This window comes from Cervus canadensis, chromosome 13 (genome assembly GCF_019320065.1).
Source record: "Cervus canadensis isolate Bull #8, Minnesota chromosome 13, ASM1932006v1, whole genome shotgun sequence".
In the NCBI taxonomy this organism is placed as follows: domain Eukaryota; kingdom Metazoa; phylum Chordata; class Mammalia; order Artiodactyla; family Cervidae; genus Cervus; species Cervus canadensis.
In genome coordinates this window covers 43,808,863-43,831,190 of record NC_057398.1, presented here as the reverse complement: position 1 = coordinate 43,831,190, position 22,328 = coordinate 43,808,863, and the positions used below count along the sequence as shown (strand labels likewise).

The following is a 22,328-nucleotide window of genomic DNA, read 5'->3' as shown; positions in this document are numbered from 1 at the left end:
AACTGCTGGAGGGTGAGAGTTAAGTCGGTGACAGGTCCTCTGAGCATCTCCTGTCTAAAAGAGAAACCAGATATTGCGACTATACCTTCATTGTAACAGGTGGCAAAATGTGCACTTCGAGTTGGCAGTCTCCGAATCGTTTCGCATTTCTCTAACTTAGAAGGAAGCTGTGAAATTTGCAGGCAAACGGGCTGAATGACTCATTTGATCCTGGACATTTCCTTCACTCCTAGGATGTCTCAATATCCCTCCACTCCCGTTTTTTAAAGCATAACGATAATCAGTCATCTGCTACCCTCGCACTGTCAGCGCAATCACCGGGCACGTGACCAAACCGGCCCGCCGCAAGGGGCTACCTCCATTCCTGCATGCCTCCATCCATCCATCCACCCACCCACCCATCGCCCTTTCTGTTCTCCGGCTTAACACTCCCATCTCCAGGCCTTCAGCGGCGCGCACACCGGCGAGTCGGGTGTGCAAGGGTTGCACGCGCTTGGGGGCAGGGCGGCCGCTGCCTCGGCCCGAGACGGTGGGGCGGCAGAACGGGGCAGCGAGGCCGCGCGGAGCCGAGCGCCCCCAACCCCGCCCGGCTCCCCTCCCCGAGCCGGCACCTAGGGAAGCCGGGTCCCACGTGACAGTCCCCTCCTCCCTCCCCAGTCGCGCGCACGGGCCGGGCGTCTCGGTCCCGCGCGCGCTCGTGGTCCCGGAGCCCGGGAGCCAAGCGAAGGAGGGAGCGGTGGAGCGCGGGCCGTCAGAGCCCTGTGCCCGCGCGGAGGTGATGAAGCTGGCCGCGCGCTAACACCGCCGCACCCAGCCGCCGGGAAGCAGGCGCCTCGGGCCGCGACCTTGAGGAGGAGGTACGAGGCTGGGCACGGGGATGGGGGTGGCCTGGGGTGGGGGCGGAGGTCGGAGGCGGTGCCCCGGCGCCTCGCGCCCGGGTCCGCGCGGCTGACACCGCCGCCGGCCCGGCTCCAGTGCGCGGCTCGGGCTCGCCTGCCATTTGCTGCCGCCGCAGGCGAGCCGGGCTTGCTTGTTTTCCCCTCTCTCCGCCTGGTCGCTCCGCGGCTTCCGCAGTTGGCGCTGCTCACGGTGACCCAGGTAATTGCCTGAAGGGCCGACCTCCCACCTGGTCTTGTTGCCAGGACACCTTCTCTGCGTTCTGGCCGGGGTTGGGCAGGGTTACGCCGCGACTTCCGAAGCCGAGTTGGGCCGAGGGGAGAGGAAGCAGTGGCCGGGCAGTGCAGGCAGGTGAAAGTCGAGGAAGCTGCCTTGACTCTGTGCGGGAGACCTAGGGGAATGAAGAGGAAACACATGACTGGAGAATGGCTCGGGAATGGGCCTCTGATGCGCTTGCATGCGGGGAAACTAGACAGACACCTGGGAGAAAGTGCTGCTACAGGGTGTTGCCTTTTTAGCCATTCGGGGAGGGAGGGGGGGGGAACACCATCCGGTGGAGATGCAAGTATTGGGAGAGAAGAGAACTCTGTAGGATGGAAACGGTAACCGTGATTTTTTTTTTCCCCAGTGAGCCTCAAACACTTTTAAAAAATGAGTATCCAGAAAATCAAGTCAATTAAAACCCTAGTCAAATGACAATTTTAACTAAAAGATTGTCATTTCTTACAATTTCCTGGGAATACTGTAGGTGTAAATTTTTTTTTTTTTTTTTAATCTGTCTCTGTGCTACTTTCTACAAGCCAGCCCCAGCATGTAAGCATGCTCCAATGTTGGATGGGGGAGATGAATCAAGAGTCAACCTTCTTGGAGAGTTAGGAAGTTTGGGATGGTCATGTACACACTGCTGTATTTAAAATGGATAATCAACAAGGACCTACTGTATAGCACATGGAACTCTGCTCAATGTTATGTGCCTGCCTGGATGGGAGGGGTACTTGGGGGAGAATGGATACACGTATATATATGACTGAATAGCTTCACTGTTCACTTGTAACTACCACAACATGGTTAGTCCGCTGTACTCCCATACAAAGTAAAAAGTTTGGGAAAATAAGAGTCAGGCTTCTTAAGTACTACCATTAAGAACTCACTGAAGTCTCTCTATCTCTTGCAGGGTAGACTGATAATTCCTGTATCTGAGAGTGGACCACGGGTGTGTGGTGACATGGCCCAGGGGAATAATTATGGACAGACCAGCAATGGGGTGGCAGATGAATCACCCAACATGCTGGTGTACAGAAAGGTAAGGATTTCTTCACTTTCCTGGAAAAAGGGAAACTTCTGGCTTCTTTGAATTTTTCTTTTCCCCCTCAGATCAGAGTATCTATCAATTTTGTGACCTTAGGGATTCTCCAAATCCCCAATGACTGCACACTATACTTGAGGATGAGTTGACATTCTCAAGTAAAGCATATGTGTAGAGACATAGCGAAGTAAATGAGGCTACTGATACTATGTTCTCACACTTTCCCTGTGGATCCTACATGGATGAAGCTGCAATCAGCAGCAGCAGCAGCAAATTTGGACATCCCGCATATTTTGTTTGTTACATACAGGATTTTATAGCATCTGTAATAGTTTTAAAAAGCTTTTTCTAATACTCCTCCTAAGCATTTAGGTTGTAATGATCATACAGATGTATAACATTTTAGAAATAAATGAAGACTACATTGCATTCCTGGGGCAAGAGTGAATGTGGCTATGTATGTATGGGTTGTTTAATAATTTTGCTTCTAACTAAATCATTCCAGTTTTTTTTTTTAAATCTTAGCTTAAGATATTTTTTACTTTGTGTTATTTTTATAATTTTACTTATGGGTATTTATGTTCTAGTGCCATATGCCCATTAAATAAATCTTTGTATTTTAGAAGTTTTTTTTTTTTCTCCAAACTTATCTGACAGCTTTATGCATTTTATAACGATGCTGTCAACACCAAACTTCTAGATATTGAGCCACCATAATAAAGATGTATTTGAATATTGTATGTGCTTCAGAGTGATTGCTTAGGTAAATTCTTTTTGGTTAGAGTCTATAATCTTACTAAAATTAAGGAAGCAGCATTCTTCATTTAAATTCTGGTACAGAAGGGGGATTATTTTTCTTTAGCATATTATCTGTAGTGCTTATTGGGGTAGGATTTCTTTAGTTAACACTAGCAGTGGTAAAAAGGAAATTAGGCCTGGAAACCAAGAAAACTGTTAAAGATTTTAATTAGTGTGAGCCCACTGAAGAATCTAGGATGAGTTTGCTAGGGGATCAGAACTGGTTATGGAGAAGGATGAAACGCTTTCCACCTTGACCTGTACTAAATCCAAACTTTCCTTCAGTGTGGCCCAGTGTCATTAAGAGGTGCTGATGATACGTGTTTGCGGAAATCTTGTTATTATTTCGATGTGAATATGCATGGATATGCTGGCTGTGCTAGCCTTGTAGACTATAGTATGTTGTGTACCTGTGAATGCAGGGGTATGCGTGTGTGTATGTGTGTGTGTGTGTGACAGCACAGTAAAACTTTTTCTTCACAGGGAAAAAAAAAAAAGCCTATTTTAGTTTTAAAGCATCCCGACTGGATAAATCAAGGAAATAATCCACTTGAGCTTAAATTATTACTAGTCTGTTCCTATGCTGATTGAAATTATTGTATATTTGCCCAATCTATATAGATTCAGTTAGGAGAAGACCTATTTTGGGGCAAGTTATGTGTTTTTAAAGAAGTTGTAATATTCCTTATTTTTTGTATGACTTTGAATATGGTAATGTGAAAGATATGAGAATTGTAGATTCTGTCTTATAGGTTTGTGCAGTGTTGAGAGTTGGACTTTTGTAAAATTATCAAGTTAGCTATTTTTGTTAGGTCAAACACTGTATTCTCCGTTTCCCTATAAATGATCCGAGGCTAAATTGATTGGACACCTAACAGTTAATCTTGATTAGAAATAAACTTAATATGACATCAGTCTGTGTGTCTCATTTAGTCACTATCATGAGACTAAGTGAACACTGAGGCTAGGAGTTTTATAGATAGTTACTGGATTATTTAGTGTACCTAAGGTTCATACTGCTAATTTTGAAACACTAAGTTGTTGTTTAGTATCAAATTGTCATTATGGTTACTTAAAAATGAACAGGCTATTATGACTTCATAGCCTTGGGAGAGAATGTAATTCTTTCTCATTCTTTTAAGCCTTGCGGTTCTGTTGGGTAAGCTTGGAACTGCTTGTGCTACTTCTTTTGCCCTCCTTTGTTTAGGGTAGTGACACATATAATTAATTTCTAGAAAAGATTTCCCTGAGAAATCCTTGTTAGAAAAATGTAACTCCAGTAAATTTTATTCATAATGCTTAATTATGGATTGCTTGTCTATCCTTTTATTCTCTGAATGTATATTTTTTTTGTTTGTGACACAAAAAATAATATTAATACATAAATACAAGATAATTTATATAAAGAAGCACAGTGTTTGTTCTTGGTTATCATTTGCTGGTTACCAAGTCACTTGGTCTGTCTCTGTAGGCAGATATACATCATGACATCATGTGACCATTTTACTTCTGTTTTTTTGTATCTTATGTGGGTTTTGACATTTAATATCTTCTTGGTAGAGACAAAATTTTAATGTAAAGAATAGCAGAGTAGTTAGAGGAGGGTTTTAGGTTAACTTCATATATTAGAATATTTCAACTGGTGGACTTGCATAAAAGAATAAGTGACATGTTACAAATGCTTAATCAAAGATAAGGAAAGAATTTCAACCTCACAGTGCCTTGCTTAGTATCAGTGAGGAGAATGCTTGGAGAAATTGTTGTTTTATTGATTTATGCCAATTTTCCATTTCTGGTTAATTGTGGAAACATAGCTTTTAAAGTGGGCTCTGAACTAGAAATGTTCATGGTATTCTCACTATTTCCCCTCCCTGCAAGCCACCCAGGATTCAGATGGCTTATACCTACCAAAGATATGCATGTGCTAATTCCATGTTCTCTTGATAAGTTACGCATGAGGTTTAGGAACGTTCTTGTGTGGGACAGGAAACAGTGAATGGTTGTCAAAGTGGAATACACAGAAAAGAGTTGGGGTTTGTGAATTTCTTGTGTTGGTCTGATGCCACTCCCTTATGATTGCCCTCACATGGATTATTGTGATTCCTGCAAATAATGGGAAAATTCCAGGAATCTTTTTTCCATGGAGAATTCCTTTGTGATATTATGGGGAAAATGTACAATGGGTAGAACTATGATCTTCCAGGTAGAGTGAGTGCTACTATTGTAAAAGCTACAGGCATTACTAACACTGTTACTGACCAGGGTTCCTGGACTTCTTAATGAATAGAAATTGATAAGATTCCAGATGAGAAATTCAGGGAAGGTTTTATTGGCTTTAAGGCTTTATTGCTTACTCCCCGAGGCAGAGCAAGGTGGCCCATTAAATGGGGTGAGGGTAAGGATGAATGTGTGGTTTGGACTGGAGCGATGCCTTGGGTGGTCTGCCAGCCCCCTTGGTGGGGCTGTGTGCAGGGATCATGCTCAGTACCCAGGATGCCTCAGAAGTGGCAGCTGGGTTTTTGGTCTTTTTGTATCTTGTTCATAATTTGCCCAACTGCATATGTACGCAGTTATTTTTAGTGTCTTACAGTTTCTTTATATTCTGTTGCTTGAGATGAGCAGATGAGGACATGTTCGTCCAGGTGCAAGCATTGCAGCAAAGGGTCCCAGGTCTCAGGCCCAGCCTGTCTCAACACTGCTTCATGATCAGGATTGGTACCTGCAAATCAGTCCCGGATATTTGCTGGTACCTTTTTGACTTAATGTGAGGACTCTCTGTATGCTTCTTTTGATAGCAGAGGTACATTTTAAAAAAACACATATGGATAAAATATTATCCTTACCAATTTTTCAATTTATAATGTTGCTTTTTTCCACAAGCAAGTGATGAAACTAGAGTAGTTATATCATTTCATATATCTGAAAACATTCAAAAAATGTATAAAATGTGAGGCTTAACCACTTTTAGTAGTGGGGCTTCCTAAGTTCCCTTCAGTAGGCCTTAACTAGAATGGAATAGAAATAAATCAAGTTCCCAGAGAAGAGACCCACCTAGCTCCAACTCACCCTGGACTCAGACTAGCTTCTTAAAATATATGTAGAGGTGACAACTCACGTGTCAAACACTGCTGTCTTTCTTGGTCTTCTCATTCCCTGGCTGTGAAGGACTGCTGAGTTAGGACCTGAGATTATAGGGAGACACATTCTAAGTTTGGTGTCTGGCCAGCCTGCTGCCCACTAGACAGCATACATCATTTTTCGTCCAGAAGCTGACATTCCTGCATTTGAAAAACAAAATATCTAGGGCACCTTGTGGACCAGTATTTCAAATTGGCTGGCATGCTGGCTTCATACTAGCAAGAATGTTCTGAATGACCAATAATTTCTGGTATTATTGCAACAACCATTTATGCTCCAGCTGTCAGAAAAGAAAAGGAAAATATTTTTCTCATTCACTGTTTTAGTGGAATAAACACATCTTTTGGAAATAGCAAACCTATAAAGTTCACTATGCCTGTCCCCCCTGCAAGTGCCCTGACTGTTTTCCTCACCCATTCTCTCTTCCCCTCCTCTCTCTTCATTGTCCATCTAGTCACTCTCTTTCCACTTGTTTCTTCCTTTTAATTTTTCTTTTCAAGAAGGACCTAAGGGTGAAGATATCATTTTCCCTAAGATGCTGCATATTTTAATTGTGAAACAGAAAATTATGTTTTGGAGGTGAGAGCAGGTACCAGCCTTGTTTTGAGTACCTCTTGGGCATAGACACGCAGATGGATGCTTTTAAACTTGGTATCATATTGTGGTTGTGGGAAAGGGTTAGTCTTGAAGGACTCAGTTTAGTTCAGTCGCTTAGTTGTGTCTGACTCTTTGTGACCTCGTGGACTGCAGCACGCTAGGCTTTCCTGTCCATCACCAACTCCCAGGGCTTGCTCAAACGTATGTGCATTGAGTTGGTGATACCATCCAACTATCTCATCCTCTTTTGTCCTTTTCTCCTCCTGCCTTCAATCTTTCCCAGCATCAGGGTCTTTTCCAATGAGTCCATTTTTAGCATCAGGTGGCCAAAGTACTGCAGCTTCAGCTTCAGCATCAGTCCTTCCAATGAATATTCAGGATTGATCTCCTTTAGGATTGCCTGTTTGATCTCCTTGCAGTCCAAGGGACTCTCAAGAGTCTTCAGTTCAAAACCATCAATTCCTCGGTGCTCAGCTTGCTTTGTAGTCCAACTCCACATCCATACATGACTGTTGGAAAAACCATAGGTTTGATTAGATGGACCTTTGTCAGCTGTGTCTCTGTTTTTAATATGCTGTCTAGATTGGTTATAATTTTTCTTCCAAGGAGCAAGCGTTTTACAATTTCATGGCTGCAGTCACCATCTGCAGTGATTTTGGAGTCCAAGAAAATAAAGTCTGCCACTGTTTCCATTGTTTCCCCATCTATTTGCCATGAAGTAATGGGACTAGATGCCATGATCTTCTTTTTTTTGAATACTGAGTTTTAAGCCAGCTTTTTCACTCCACTCTTTCACTTTCATCAGGAGGCTCTTTAGTTCCTCTTCGCTTTCTGCCATAAGGGTGGTGTCATCTGCATATCTGAGGTTATATTGATATTTCTCCCTGAAATCTTGATTCCAGCTTGTGATTTATCCAGCCTGGCTTTTCACATGATGTATTCTTCATATAGGTTAAATAAGCAGGGTAACAATATGCAGCCTTGATGTACACCTTTCCCAATTTTGAACCAGTCTTTTGGTCTGTGTCTGTTTCTAGCTGTTTCTTCTTGACCTACATACAGGTTTCTCAGGAGGCAGGTAAGGTGGTCTGGTATTCCCATCTCTTTTAAGAATTTTACACAGTTTTTTGTGATGCACACAGTCAAAGGCATTAGCGTAGTCAATGAAGCAGGAGTAGATGTTTTTCTGGAATTCTGTTGCTTTTTCTGTGATCCAACAGAGATTGGCAATTTGATCTCTGGTTCTTCTGCCTTTCCTAAATCCAGATTGAACATCTGGAAGTTCTCCCTTCACATACTGTTGAAGCCTAGCTTGGAGAATTTTGAGCATTACTTTGCTAGCGTGTGAGACGAGTACGATTGTGCAGTAGTTTGAACATTCTTTGGCATTGCCATTCTTTGGGATTGGAACAAAAACTGATCTTTTCCAGTCCTGTGTCCCCTGCTGAGTTTTCCAAATTTGCTGGCATATTGAGTGCAGCACTTTCACAGCATCATCTTTTAGGATTTGAAATAGCTCAGCTGGAATTCCATCACCTCCACTAACTTTGTAGTGATGCTTTATTGAAGGATGAAGATGGCTCTATTTTTGAAGAGTAAGATGGGACAATTGGCCTTTCTTTCATCAAAGGTGTAGGGGATCTCTCAGCCCAGTCAGAATATCACCTCTGCTGATTGCTTTGACCTAGACATAACCTTGGCAAGCTTTTGCTGTGGTCAGTCTGTTCTGTGAAAACAGATATATCTGCACAAGAGGGGAGTGACTTGTTTTCTTCTTTGGAAAAGAGTGAGTTACAGACATCACTAGTTTCTTAGTGGCGAGTGAGCTGACATTTTCAGCATTAACTCAGTGTGTTTGTCTTTTCAGGATTGTCCAGTCTGGTCAATCTTGAAGGTGTCACATTGCTCCTTCCTCAAGCTCCTTTGTGAAAAATAGCCTTTGACATTTTTGCACCTTCGTTACCTTGATCTCTCTGTGTATAGGGTGCTGCTGCATGTAGTGCAGAATATTTATAGGTGATAAAAAGAGAAAGGCCTGTTAGAAAAGAAAGGGATGTTTGCAAATGGATAATCACAAAAGGCATTTAGATCCTCAGATTTCTAAACTAGGGGCTCAGATGGAAGGCAGGCATCTATGCCATTTCTAAAAAATTCCAGAATGAAGTGTCTTCTGTATATATATGATTTGAAAGCTCCTTCCTAGACTAAAGGATGTGTCTACTATAAATATGAGTTTAATCTGTTTGAATCAGATGCAGACCTATTTTTTCCCTCAGTGACACTAATGCGCCCTGAGATAGAATAGAACCATCATCTGTGATACTTCTGAGAAGTAGACAGAGACGTTTTATGAGTAATAATTTAATAATGAATTTTGGATAATAGTTAACATGAGCTTGGAGCAAGGAAGCCTTCCATTGAGCTTTTTCCTCACCAATTGTTGCTTGTCAGTGCTATTTGTGGGAGTAAGATAAGGATTTGTGGCTTGAATTTTATTTCCTTCCTTTCTCACGTCCAGCCTAACTGAAATCTTAATTGATCACACTAAAGTGCAGATGCAGAAAGGAGAAAGTATGTAGGGGTTTTTAATGCCTTATAATAGCCTTTGTGACTTTGTTGAGTGATGGAAGCAGGGTATATTTAGATAGTATGGTTGATGGAATGGGATCACTGCAGAGAATATGAAAATATTTTGGATTTGGATATTTAGTGACTTAATGAATGTTAAGTCTCCTTGAAAATGATATTGCAGCACAAGTAATTGGCCCTTGCTCGCTCTCTCTCCCTGTGCAAAGGAGGCATTTGAATGTCAGTGTTATGGAGGCTTCTATCTTACAAAATATCAATCTAATTATAAAATAATTGTAAATGTTAAAGTGGGTACGCAGTTCCTCAGGGAAAAAAAGACCCACTTCTCTGACATTTGCCCAAGGCAATATGAAAATTTAACTTACCCTCCTTTTAATTCCCTTTGTCTTGTGTCTAATTCAATTAACAAAGGTCTCAGGACATTGGAACTCTAATAGACAATCATGATCTTGATTCCAGTTCCATTAAAAGTGCTGCTTGGCCTAGGCTAGAAAGAATTTTGGCTGAGGGGCCTATCCAGGGAAATAAGTTGTTCTGTCTTCTGGAAAAATATATAGGAAAATGGGAGCTTTGTGATATTAGCTAGGTTCTTAACAGTAGTCTAGGAGCCTTCTTATTTTAGGTCCTTTCTGATGATTAGCACGTAAAATTCTCTTTAGGAGTCAGTGTGCTGAAGTAGAAGCATGTGCGCTGCAACTGAGTGGTTTTGGTTTTAAATCATGACTGCCCTTGTTTAGCTCTGCAGCTGTGGGTTAGCAGCCTAACTCCCTTCATTTCAGTTTTCTTACATGTAAAATGATAAAAAATAAAAAAAGTTTCCTTCATAGAGCTGTTTGATGATAAAATGAGTTAGCCTGTTAAACAGCCTCAATAAATGTCTCAATAAATGCTGTAATAATAATATAATTATAACAATGTATAATATGTCATAGTTACATTATATATTATAATTCTAATAATTATTCTTTCCCTATTACTATTTAATGAAACACATTGTATATGCCATAGGGTCCAATATGTTGCTATATTTCTTGATAAAGGTAAAAATGTGAACATTTTAACCACTCCCAGTCATGTCTTTCTGGTAGTTAAAAAGGCAGATTCTGTAGGATGCTATGGTAATACCATTTTTATGACACAGTGAGTGTCCTAACTTACATTCTATATGACTAGCTTCTTCTAATTTTAATAAACCCTTTGAATTATTATCTAATATATGTTTGAAGTCTGCACAGTTCTTTAGATATTATATAAACTAAATAAAGCCTTTGCTTCTGGACTTTCAGAGGTGAAAAGAAACTAAGAATTTATCTACTTTTTAATTTTGCAGATTATGAAATTTAAGATCAGAGGAGTAACATGATTTGTCTAAGTCACACAGGATGAATTCAGGTCTTTATTTATTTGTCTTTCTGTGGTTTGTGTGTTTCTTTATCTTTCTCTTAAAATAAATGCAATAAGCCTGTGTTTATGGTTTAGTTTCAGTAAGAAATCAGTGTCCTGGTTACGCTGTGGCATCCATGGATTATTCTCGAATATTTAATCATCCACTATAGTAGATGACTAGATTCTCTTTTCCCTTCAACTATAATTTAGCATTTGGAGTCCTGGAAATAAGATTGAGAACTAGTCTGACCTACTCTGGTAGTAGTTCTGTTCTTGATTTGATCCTGACTGGAAGTTCTAGGCTGATGAAAACCCAGAATTTGATGTTCTGTGGCAACACTGTCCAATAGAGCTTTCTATCATGATGGAAATATACTATGTACTGTCTAATATAGTAGCCACTAGCCACAGAGGGCAGTTGAACACTTGAAATGTGGCTAATGTGACCAAGGACTTGAATTGTAAATTATATTTAATTTTAATTAATTATAATTTAAATTTAAATAGTCCCCCGTGGCTGGTGGCTATTATATTTGATAGCACAGTGATTATGGAATAAAACCCGTTGAAAAAGCAGTATCAAAGAGAAAAGATAAAAGAGAAAGCTATACTTAGCTTGAGACTTGGCGTGCAGTGCTTGCAACAACGTTGCAACAAAAAAATTGTCCAGCAAACAATTTTTAAAAATAATAGTACAGATGTAAAGTTTTAAAGGAGAACCATGGTCTGCTAAGGAAATATTAAGAGATATTGTAATAAATTACACCAAAGGTTTATGTTTTGTTTTTTTTCCACCGTATGGAAACTGGAAGTGGTCTGCAGAGGGTAGCCCTCCAAAGGTCAGATGATAGAGGTTGTTTTGCAGTAAGACTAAAATCTGCATGCACCATGAATATCCCAGGAAGTGCACTTGCAGCATCTCAGGTGATTTACTGATGTCGAAAGCATTCTAATTAATTGCTGTATCTTATGGAGTCTCAGACATGCATTGTAGCCATTCCAGTTCCTGTTAAGACTGAGGGGAAAACCAGAAGCTCTGTGTAAAAGGGATTTAAAATGGTTGAAATCCTTGTTGAGAATTTAAAATTGGGGTATAAAGAAATCCATTTTTTTTAAAGCTCACTTCTTTTTCATATACCTCAGAATGTTGAAAGGAAGGCAGTAGTCTAGGAAAAGTAGTTAATTCATGATGAAGTGACAGAGTCTCCAAGTCAGAAGGGCTTGATGTGAACACCTGCTCTGCCTCGATTGGCTGCATAAGTCTGGACAAGTTTGTTAACTTCTCCTAGAGACTACTTTACAGAATCATTGAAAAGATGAAGTGTAAGTGAGAATGTTTGACTAAAAATGATTGACAGGTTATGCTACAGACTCTTTGGGAATTGTGGAAGATACTGAGGTTCCTTGCAAGAATAAACTTTGCAAAACTCTCCTTGACCAGTCTTCCCAGCTTGCTGAGTGTCCCTGTGGCCTTAGGTCATTTAGAATCCCAGCTTCCCCCCCAGTTGGTCATTGATGGAAGTTGTCAGATTGATATATGTCTACATGACGATCTTTGGCCACACAAAACCTTTTGAAATGTCAGGCAAACTGGTTCAGTAGAAAGTTTTTTCTTTAGTACAGAATCTAGGGAAAATGTTCAACTTTAGTATTTAAAATGACCAAAGCATTTTGAAGGAAATTATCACATAGAACATATTACTACTAATATTTCTCTTGCCAAACTTTTTAAAATACATTTTTTTTTCTGGAAATCAGTGCTATTTGTCACTTGCTCCAAGTTTTATATTTAGTATTTGGGGTTTTGACTTTCAGTTTATTGTTAATTAGAATAGTTGTCATTTATTGAGTGCTTACCATGTGTCAAGGCCTTCTTGTATATTATCTGATTTCCTTAAAATATGATGCATGCTGATTATTACCATCCTGTTTTTCTAATAAGAAAGCTGAAACTGACATATGCAAACTAAGTGGCTGCCCAGGATTGCTCAGGGATTAGTAACAGGGCTGGTGAACTCCTTGAGGGTGGAGACTCCTATCTTCAGTGCTATGTTCACAGCACCCGGAGAAATGGTACCTAGTAGGTGTTTCTGAATATTGAGTGCCTAAGCGCATGAATCAGTGAGTGAACAAATGAATGACTGCACAAATGAATGAATGCTTGATCCAGCGTCTGCATTCTTGCCTCTTCACTGTGTTGCTTTCATTTGGATTAGTGAATGAATAGCATGTTCAAAATTCAGTTCTGTACACCATACATACATTGAGCCTCAGCTATGATTGGACCTTGTGTTGGGCCTTGGGAATAGAGTTGTGAACTAGACAGATAGGGTTTGAATCTTCACTGAGCTTACTTTACAGTGGTGAGGTCAGATGTCAGATAACTTATTGTAGAGTGATTACTGCCACGAAAAAGGAAGAACCGAGTGTTAGGAAAAGAAATTTATATTGGATCATCTGGTTTCTAAAATAAATATTATGTTGATCTGTGTCTTCTGTTTGCAGTTCTGAGTGCTTATCACGGTGCCCAGCTTCTGACACTTAGTAAGTGCTCAATAGATGAACTAAATTGAGCTGAGCTAATGTTGAAAGTCTTCAGAGATTTACAGAGACAGATGAGGCAAGAGTGTTGATCTTATCCCTTCTAGATTATGATAGAAGATCAAATCTCTCCTTCCACAGACTTAAAATTTACTCAATACTTGTGAACTTGAATAAAATTATTTTGCCTCTTTGAGTCCCAGTTTCCTCATCTATAAAATGGAGATAGTAGTAATAATGATGATGATGATGATAGATTATTATAAGGATTACATAAATAGTATATGTAAAGCTTGGATAAGTAGGAAACATTTAATATATGTTAACTGTTACTTATAAATGCTGCCCCAAAAGGGTTTCTTTATAAGTGGAAGAGATGACGTATGGAATTCTCCAGGCAAGAATACTGGAGTGGGTACTCACTCCCTTCTCCGGGGAATCTTCCCTTCGCAGAGATCCAAGCTGGGTCTCCCACATTGCGGGCAGATTCTTCACCATGTGTGCCACCAAGGAAGCCCCTTATAAGGAAAATGTCCCTTTAAAATTTTTCTTTCTTATGCTTATTTTAGAATTTAGAACTTGCTGTGCTTCATTGGCTCTTGATGATTTTGTTTAAAGCTGTTTCATATGGTAAATGTACAATAAACAATATTAAAAATTTTCATTATAGCACAATGCAAACAAGTGCAGAAGTGGAGAAAAATAATATAAAGAATCTTCATGTGACCATAATGTCGTGTCAACAGTTCTTAACTGTTGGTAAATCCTTTTTCATTTATATTTCCTCACTTTGGAGTTCCCCCAGTTGGTTGTTTTGAAGTAAATCTCAGAAAATATATGACTTAAGATACAAGTTCTTTAGTGTGTATAAGTACTTTTAAGGAAGATAAAGGTAACTAAAATGATTATTATTTGTCCTGCATCCTTAAAATAATGACATATTTTACTCCATAAGCTTTTAAATTTTTTCATATTGCTCAAATCAGTCTATCATTCTTTCCATTTTTTTCAAAAAAAAAAAAAAAAAAAAGAAACACAACTTTTTTTATGTACTTATTTATTGGCTGCTCTGGGTCTTTGTGTTGTGGCTAACAGTCTCTAGGCTTGAGGGCTCAGTAGTTGTGGCTCATGGGATTAGTTGCTCCATAGCTTGTAGGATCTTCCCTGACCAGGAATGGAACCTTTCCCAATGGAACCTTTCCATTGGGCTTCTCTTGTGGCTCAGTAAAGAATCTGCCTGCAATGTGGGATACCTGGGTTTGATCCCTGGGTTGGGAAGATGCTCTGAAGAAGGGAAAGGCTACCCACTCCAGTATTCTGGCCTGGAGAATTCCATGGACTATACAGTCCATGGGGTCGCAAAGAGTTGGACACGATTGAGCGACTTTCACTTCTTTACCACTGGACCACCAGGGAAGTGTGTTTCTGTTTCTTTTTGGTAAAATACATGTAACATAAAATTTACCATTTTAAGCATATTTAAGTGTACAGTGGATGAAGCACAGCTGGAATCAAGATTGCCGGGAGAAATATCAATAACTTCAGATATGCAGATGACATCACCCTATGGCAGAAAGTGAAGACGATCTAAAGAGCCTCTTGATGAAAGTGGTGAAAGTGAAAGAGGAGAGTGAAAAAGTTGACTTAAAGCTCAACATTCAGAAAACTAAGATCATGGCATTTGGTCCCATCACTTCATGGCAAATAGATGGGGAAACAGTGGAAACAGTGACAGACTTAATTTTTTTGGGCTCCAAAATCACTGCAGATGGTGACTGCAGCCATGAAGTTAAAAGACACTTGCTCCTTGGAAGAAAAGTTATGACCAACTTAACAGCATATTAAAAAGCAGAGATGTTACTTTGCCAACAAAGGTCCGTCTAGTCAAAGCTGTGGTTTTTCCAGCAGTCATGTATGGATGTGAGAGTTGGACTATAAAGAAAGCTGAGCACCAAAGAATTGATGCTTTTGAACTGTGGTGTTGGAGAAGACTTTTGAGAGTCCCTTGGGCTGCACAGAGATCCAACCAGTTCATCCTAAAGGAAATCAGTCCTGAATATTCATTGGAAGGACTGATACTGAAGCTGAAACTCCAATACTTTAGCCACCTGATGTGAAAAACTGACTCACTGGAAAAGACCCTGATGCTGGGAAAGATTGAAGGCGGATGGAGAAGGGGACGACAGAGGATGAGATGGTTGGATGTCATCACTGACTCAATGGACATGGGTTTGAGTAAGCTCTGGGAGTTGGTGATGGATAGGGAGGCCTGGCATGCCGCAGTCGATGGGGTCACAGAGAGTCAGACACGACTGAGTGACTGAACTGAATTGAACTGAAGTATACAGTTCAGTGGCATAAGTACATTCACAGTGTTCAGCAACTATTACCACCATCCATCTCCAGAACTTTTTTCATCTTCCTAAGCTGAAACTCTGTACTCATTGAAAAATAACTCTTCATTCTCCTCTCCCTCAGCCCCTGACAGTCACCCTTCTACTTCCTGACTCTATGAATTTCACTGCTCTTGGTACCTCATCTAAGTGGAATTATGCAGTACTTATCCTTTTGTGATTGGCTTTTTTAACTTAGTGTAACGTCCTCAAAGTTCACCCATGTTATCCCATGTGTCAGAATTTCCTTCCTTTCTAAGGCTGAAAAATGCTCCATTGTATGTATGTACCGCATTTTGTTTATCCTTTCATACATCAACGGGCATTTGGGTTACTTTCTCTTTTGACAATTGTGTTTCATGCTACAGTGAACACTGGAGACCCTACTTTTAATTCCCAGAATTCGAATTGCTGGATCATATGGTTATTGCATTTCTAACTTTTTAAGGAAGCCCATATTGTTTTTCATAGTGGCTGCATCACAATTTACATTCCCATTAGCAATGCACAAAGATTTGAACTTCTTCACATTCTTACCAACACTTGTTACTTTTGATAATAGTTTCCTAATGGGTATGAAGTGGCATCTCTCTGTGATTTTGATTTGCATTCCTCTAATAATTGAGCATCTTCTCTTGTGCGTAATTGGCTATTTTTATATCTTCTTTGGGGAATTTGTGAACTTTTAAAGACAGACTAGCTTGTCCACATCTAGGAATGGTTATATGAACTATATGATCATATGTCTAACCAGAATTCTGTTATTTTTGTTTGGATTTCTGAGCTACCTTTTTAATAATGGGGCGATTTTCAAGGTCCTTTCTATCCTTAGGTTCCAAGTTTATACAGTTAAAGTGTAGCTTCCATATTTGACTCTTCCAGGTGATGGTAGGGATGAAAATTAATGAATACAAAAATTTAAAAATAGCACATTTAAAGATAAATTCACTTTTGTTTATTTTGAATCTATGAAATAACTGCTTTTGGGGCATTGGGGTGGGACAGGCAATCCATATCTCTTGAAGAATCTTGTAAATGTTGGAAAGACTATCCCAGACTCTCTGAAATTATTTATTGTCTTTCTTTAACTTTTATTTAGTCTCTCCACGCTTTTATTCCTGGCACATTTAAGTGTACTAGGACAGTGTTAGAGCATTCACTCTATTCTTAAGGTAAGGATAGAGATATAATTGATTTTAACCAGAAAAATTACTATTCATTTAGATTAGGGTAGAAAGATAATTGCAAATGAATTTCTCCTTTCATCTTAAACCTTGCTTTTATGCAGTTATATATTCTTTTCATAACATTTCTTTTAACTGATTTGAACTGATTAACTGATATGAAGGGATGGGACTTTCAGTGGCTTCAATCAAAATTGTTTATCTGTTGGAAATGTGTTCCAGGATTCCTCATTACTGTCTTACTCTGAAAGTTTACTAGAATTAATTAATTTGCTGTACACTGTGATTTGTTTGACTTGTACCTTATTGATTTGTTTGACTCAAAGCTCATTATCACTTTATAAAACTGTGTAAGCCTGTCTGTCATTGATATGTCTTTTCTTCTTCCATAGTAATAGCACCCTGCATTTTCATCAAGGCATATGGCCTCTAGAATAAAGATTGCATTTCCCAGGTTCCCAGGCAGCTAGGTGTAGCCCTGTGATATATTCTGGCCGTGAGATGTAAACAGAAGAGATGTATATAGTATCTGGGAAGTGCCCTTAAAGAAAGGGAATATACCTTTCTTTTTTTCTTTTCTTGCTCTTCCTGTCTGGCAAGCAGTCATCTTAGCCAGGAGGTGAAATCTGAGTTGTGGATAGCAGAGTGAAAGGGAATGAGTCTGGTTCCTTGATGGTTATAGAGGCAGCATAGCAACTTGATCTGCCTGTGTAATTGTATTAGAGAAAAATTAACTTATGTCTTCTGTTTTTTTAAGATTTTTTTTTTTTTTGGAGCAGTTCTAGGTTTACAACAAAATTGAGAGGAAGCTGAAACTCACTTGGTTGTGTCTGACTCTTTGCGACCCCATGGACCCCAGTCCATGAAATTCTCCAGGCCAGAGTACTGGAGTGGGTAGCCCTTCTCTTCTCCATGGGATCTTCCTAACCCAGGGTTTGAACCCAGGTCTCTTGCAATGCAGGTGGATTCTTTACCCACTGAGCCACCAGGGAAGCCCAAGAATACTGGAGTGGGTAGCCTATCCCTTCTCCAGCGTATCGTCCCAACCCAGGAACTGAACCGGGGTGTCCTGCATTGCAGGTGGATTCTTTAACAGCTGAGCTACCAGGGAAGCCTGGTAAAAGCCTAAAAATTGAGAGGAAAGTACAGAGATTTCCCATATACTCCCTACCCTACTTAACCAACCTTATTATCAATAGTATTCGTCAGCGTGGTAGATTTTTGCCAAAGATGTACCTATATTGACACATTATAAGCACCCAAAGTTCATATTTTACCTTAGGGTTTGCTGTTTTTATCAAAAAATAATTTTATTTATTTTATTTTTAATTGTGCTGAGTCTTCGTTACTGTGTGGGCTTTTCTCTAGTTGCAGTGAGCAGGGGCTACTCTCCCATTGCAGTGCTTGGGCTTCTCATTGAGGTGGCTTTTCCTTTTTGGAGCATGGGCTCTAGGGTTCGAGGACTTCAGTACTTGTAACTCCCAGGCGCTAGAGCCCGGGTTCAATAGATGTGGTGCATAGGCTTAGTTGCTCCGAGGCATGTGGGATCTTCCTGGACCAGGATTTGAACACATGTCTTCTGCATTGGCAGGCGGATTCTTCACCACTGAGCCACTAGAGAAGCCCCAGGATTCACTATTTATGTTGTACATTCTGTGGTTTTAACAAATATATAAAATGTATCCATCATTATAATATCTCTCAGAGTATTTTTATTTCCATCTTTATGTCTTCTAGATATTATTGTTTGAATTTTCTGTAACTTGCGGCCAAATCAAATTTTACCAACTCAACAGCTATATTCAAAACCTTTTATTTTTAATCTGTAAAATAGTAATTGGGAAGAACTTTTTTTTAAAAAATATATGTTTCTTGTTTTATTTAAAAAAAAATCTATTTGTTTTCTGAGAATAAATCTAATTTCTTTTAAGCAATATAATTTGGAAATTCTGACACATAATTATGTAAATGGTTCAATTTAATTTATTAAACATTTGTTGAACAGTTATTTTGTGCAAGTTAATTTGCTAGAAGTGTCAGGGGATAAAGAATCAGTGATGACAACAATATATTCTTTATCAGAGCACTTTACAATCCCAAGATAGGAGGATCAACATTTTTACAATTAATTTCATGTATGTATATGTGTATTTATAAAACCTCATAAAATTGATAAATAATCATAAAATTGATTATTCAGTTAACAAAAAAAGCTCTTGTTTTCTTTTGAGGAAACTAAGGCCTAGAAATATTACTCGCCCATGTCAAAAAATGCACATTAAAACCATATGTTTCATTTTGTGTCTTAGTTGCTTAGTCGTGTCTGACTGTTTGCGACCCCATGGACCCTGCCAGGCTCCTCTGTCTGTGGAATTCTCCAGGCAAGATTACTGGAGTGAGTTACCATTTCCTTTGCCAGGGAATCTTCTCAACCCAGGGGTATAAGAGGAAAAACTTGATAAAATTTTGAATTTATTTCTTTACCTTACAAATTGGTTACTCATAGGACAGTTTTTATAGCTGAAGATGTTGTTCTTAGAGTGCCTTTGTTGCTTGTAAGTTTAACTGATTTGGACATAGAATCATTTTACATAATAAAACACAAGTTTTATTTAAGTTAAACTTAAAGTTGTGGAGCTAGGCCAGTACTGCTTAAATTTATTTGAACAGTATATTTGAACCTTATGCTTTCCAGAAATGTCTGGAAGCATTTTGTTGAAATTATTTGTGAAAAATAGTATGAACTTTCCTTCTTGGTAGTGTCTTTGTTGGAAATTGTGCATTCTTAACCATGTAGATGAGGTCCTGAGTTGAATTTTAACAAAGAGAGTCAAATAAGTGCAATGAAAACAATTTATTTACACCAGCTATTCCATTAATCTGTGGTGCCCGAGTATATCAGAAATACCCACACAACAAAGCAAAATATGGACATGTCTGCTGTGGCATAATACATTCCATTAAAGAAGCCCCACACTCTGCAAAATCACATGCTAAAAATAACTGGCATTTTGAAGGAAATAGAATAGGAATAGATCACGTGAAATGTTTTAACCACCCCAAACATTTAATGTTATAATTAAGCAATAACCAAAACAATCTTATTAAAAATTCTAGCACAGCTATAAAAACATGCTAACTTCCTTATAAGTAAAGCAATGATACAGTGACACAAGCCATTGCCTTTAGAAAGAAAGGAAGAGGGTGGCTTGATGGAAGAGTGTATAGGGGAGTATTGTGTGCTGAATTATGGAAAAGAGAACAGGAGGGCATTAGCAGGTGGAGAAATAGTGACAGGCTTACCGTGAAATAGTCCTAGCCTGTTATCTAGTGTTTGCTTGTTTGTTTTGTACAGATCTCTGAGAGAAATGTGGAGTAAACCCTTTTGACACCTAACATTTAGCCAGATTGAGCCAAGAGGAAGAACGGGTCATATGAGCAGTGCTACATTCCTCCAGAGCTTGCTGCACCCACTTGGGTGTGTACTTTCTGTTTGGCTGCTGTATCATGGTGGCATAAAATGTGATGTGCTAAGAAAAATTGTGAGGCTTCCCAGGTGGCTTAGTGGTAAAGAATCTACCTATGAAACAGGAGACACGAGTTCGATCCCTGGGTCAGGAAGATCCCTTGGAGAAGGAAATGACAACCCACTCCAGTATTCTTAGCTGGGAAATCCCATGGACTGAAGAGCTTGGTAGGCTACAGTTCATGGGGTTGCAGAGAGTCAGATATGACTTTATGACTAAACAACAACAAAGAAAAATTGTGCATGAACCCATGGGGCTTCTATGTTGGTTTGATAAAATTCCCTGATTTAACAATGGGCTAATTCTTGCTATGGAAATATACTCTGTGTGAAACACACCGTGTCAAATGATTGTTCAGCTCCTCACTGTTGAGTTAGGGAGACCTGCCCAGTCCAGGCGAGAAAAAAGCAACTGTGTTCCAACTAAGAGGGGTGCAAGGAAAGGAGGCAAAGGAGATGAACAATGAAGTAGAGAAGGGTAAACAAGGGAAGGTGAATGTTTTGAGAAATTTCCTGTTTCCTTTGGGTGATTTTATTTGATTTTCATAATAATCATATGAGGAAGATACTATTCCCTCATTCTACATATGAGGGAAATGAGGCCCAGAGAAGGTGAAGACTGGGCTCAAGATCACACCAAAAATGGTAGCATCAGGATTTGAAATCAAGTCTGTATAATTCCAAATTGTGTGTTTTCCAAAACATAGCAGTTGGGTGCTTCTTCCCTACTGACTTGGAGCATGTGCTCTGTAGCCCTTGTCTTGAAGGCAGTGGGGTACACTTCTGTGATGTTGTCAATTTAGGGAAGCTTTTAAACTGCCTGAGCCTCTCTTTCCTCACACACAGTGGTGCTAGGCATAGCCACCTCAGAGGATTATTGTGACAATTATATATGATAACACACGTAGAAGTGCTTTGCAAATGCTTAAACATTATGCAAGCAATAAAGCATCTTATTTTCTCTCCACAAAACTTGTAACGCTTTCATTAAAATGTTTATAAATATACATACATATATATATATATATATATTTTTTTTTTTTTTAAGATTACAGGCTTAGTAGATTATATAGTCACAAGTTAGAAAACAGAAAGAGGAAGGTCTCTGGGAAGTTTGGTTCCAAAGCACAGTGCTTCTGTATGTTATGTAAACTGAAGGAGGAACAATTGTTTCCAGCTGCAGACACTGTTGAAAATAAATCTCAAAACTAAATGGATGGCATATCACTGCAGCTCTTCTGGGGGCTTGAGCAGAAGCAATAATATTCTTGCCTGTATCCTGTGCTTTAGAGATCACCTTTTGACTTGTTCCCACTTCCCTGGATATTTGAAATGATTAAGGATGTATGACTTAATCATTGTATGACTGGATATTTAAAATGATTAAGGATGTGTGTTGGGGGGCATGCTTTATACAAATAGTCTATAGGTTATAGGAAGTCCTGTGGTTATGAAGGTGGAGCTCAGGAAAGCTTAGTGCTAAATGACATCTTGTGATGCCTTCAGGGCTTCTCTGGTAGCTCAGCTGGTAAAGAATCTGCCTGCAGTGCAGGAGACCTTGGTTCGATCCCTGGGTTGGGAAGATCCTCTGGAGAAGGGAATGGCTACCCTTTCCAGTATTCTTGCCTGAGGAATACCGTGGACAGAGGAGCCTGCAGGGCTACAGTCCATGGGGTCACAAACAGTAGAAGACGTCTGAATGACTGACACACTAACACTATATATATATATATATATATATATATATATATATATGCATGTGTATAAAAATTTATATAAATATAAACATAAATATAGTAGTAATGCACTGGAGCCAGCCTGGTGCACATCACTCCCTAAAACCATGTTCACATACAATCTGTGTACAGATTGATATCTGCCATGGTGGGAAGTGGCAAATGCTATAAAATCAGGGTTCTTTTATCCTCTTCCTCTTCTGAAATGTTAAACATTTACTAGGACATCATTGTGTG

The 22,328-nt window shown here is 39.4% G+C and overlaps 1 protein-coding gene across 5 annotated transcripts in view; it reads left to right on the top strand.

The window, feature by feature from the left end:
• The first annotated feature begins 662 nt into the window (after positions 1 to 662).
• The window catches only part of RGS7 (regulator of G protein signaling 7), a 458,444-nt gene continuing 436,778 nt past the window's right edge, over positions 663 to 22,328 (top strand). Inside the window, exons 1-2 of one of the 5 annotated variants that reach the window (XM_043485427.1) lie at positions 663 to 857; positions 2,072 to 2,200. In XM_043485427.1, coding sequence (XP_043341362.1) covers positions 2,123 to 2,200 — 78 coding nt within the window. In that variant the 5' untranslated portion in view covers positions 663 to 857; positions 2,072 to 2,122. Of the gene's footprint in view, positions 858 to 948; positions 1,099 to 2,071; positions 2,201 to 22,328 lie in introns of those variants that run through there. The other 4 variants (XM_043485425.1, XM_043485428.1, XM_043485426.1 and 1 more) reach the window with 4 other exon arrangements.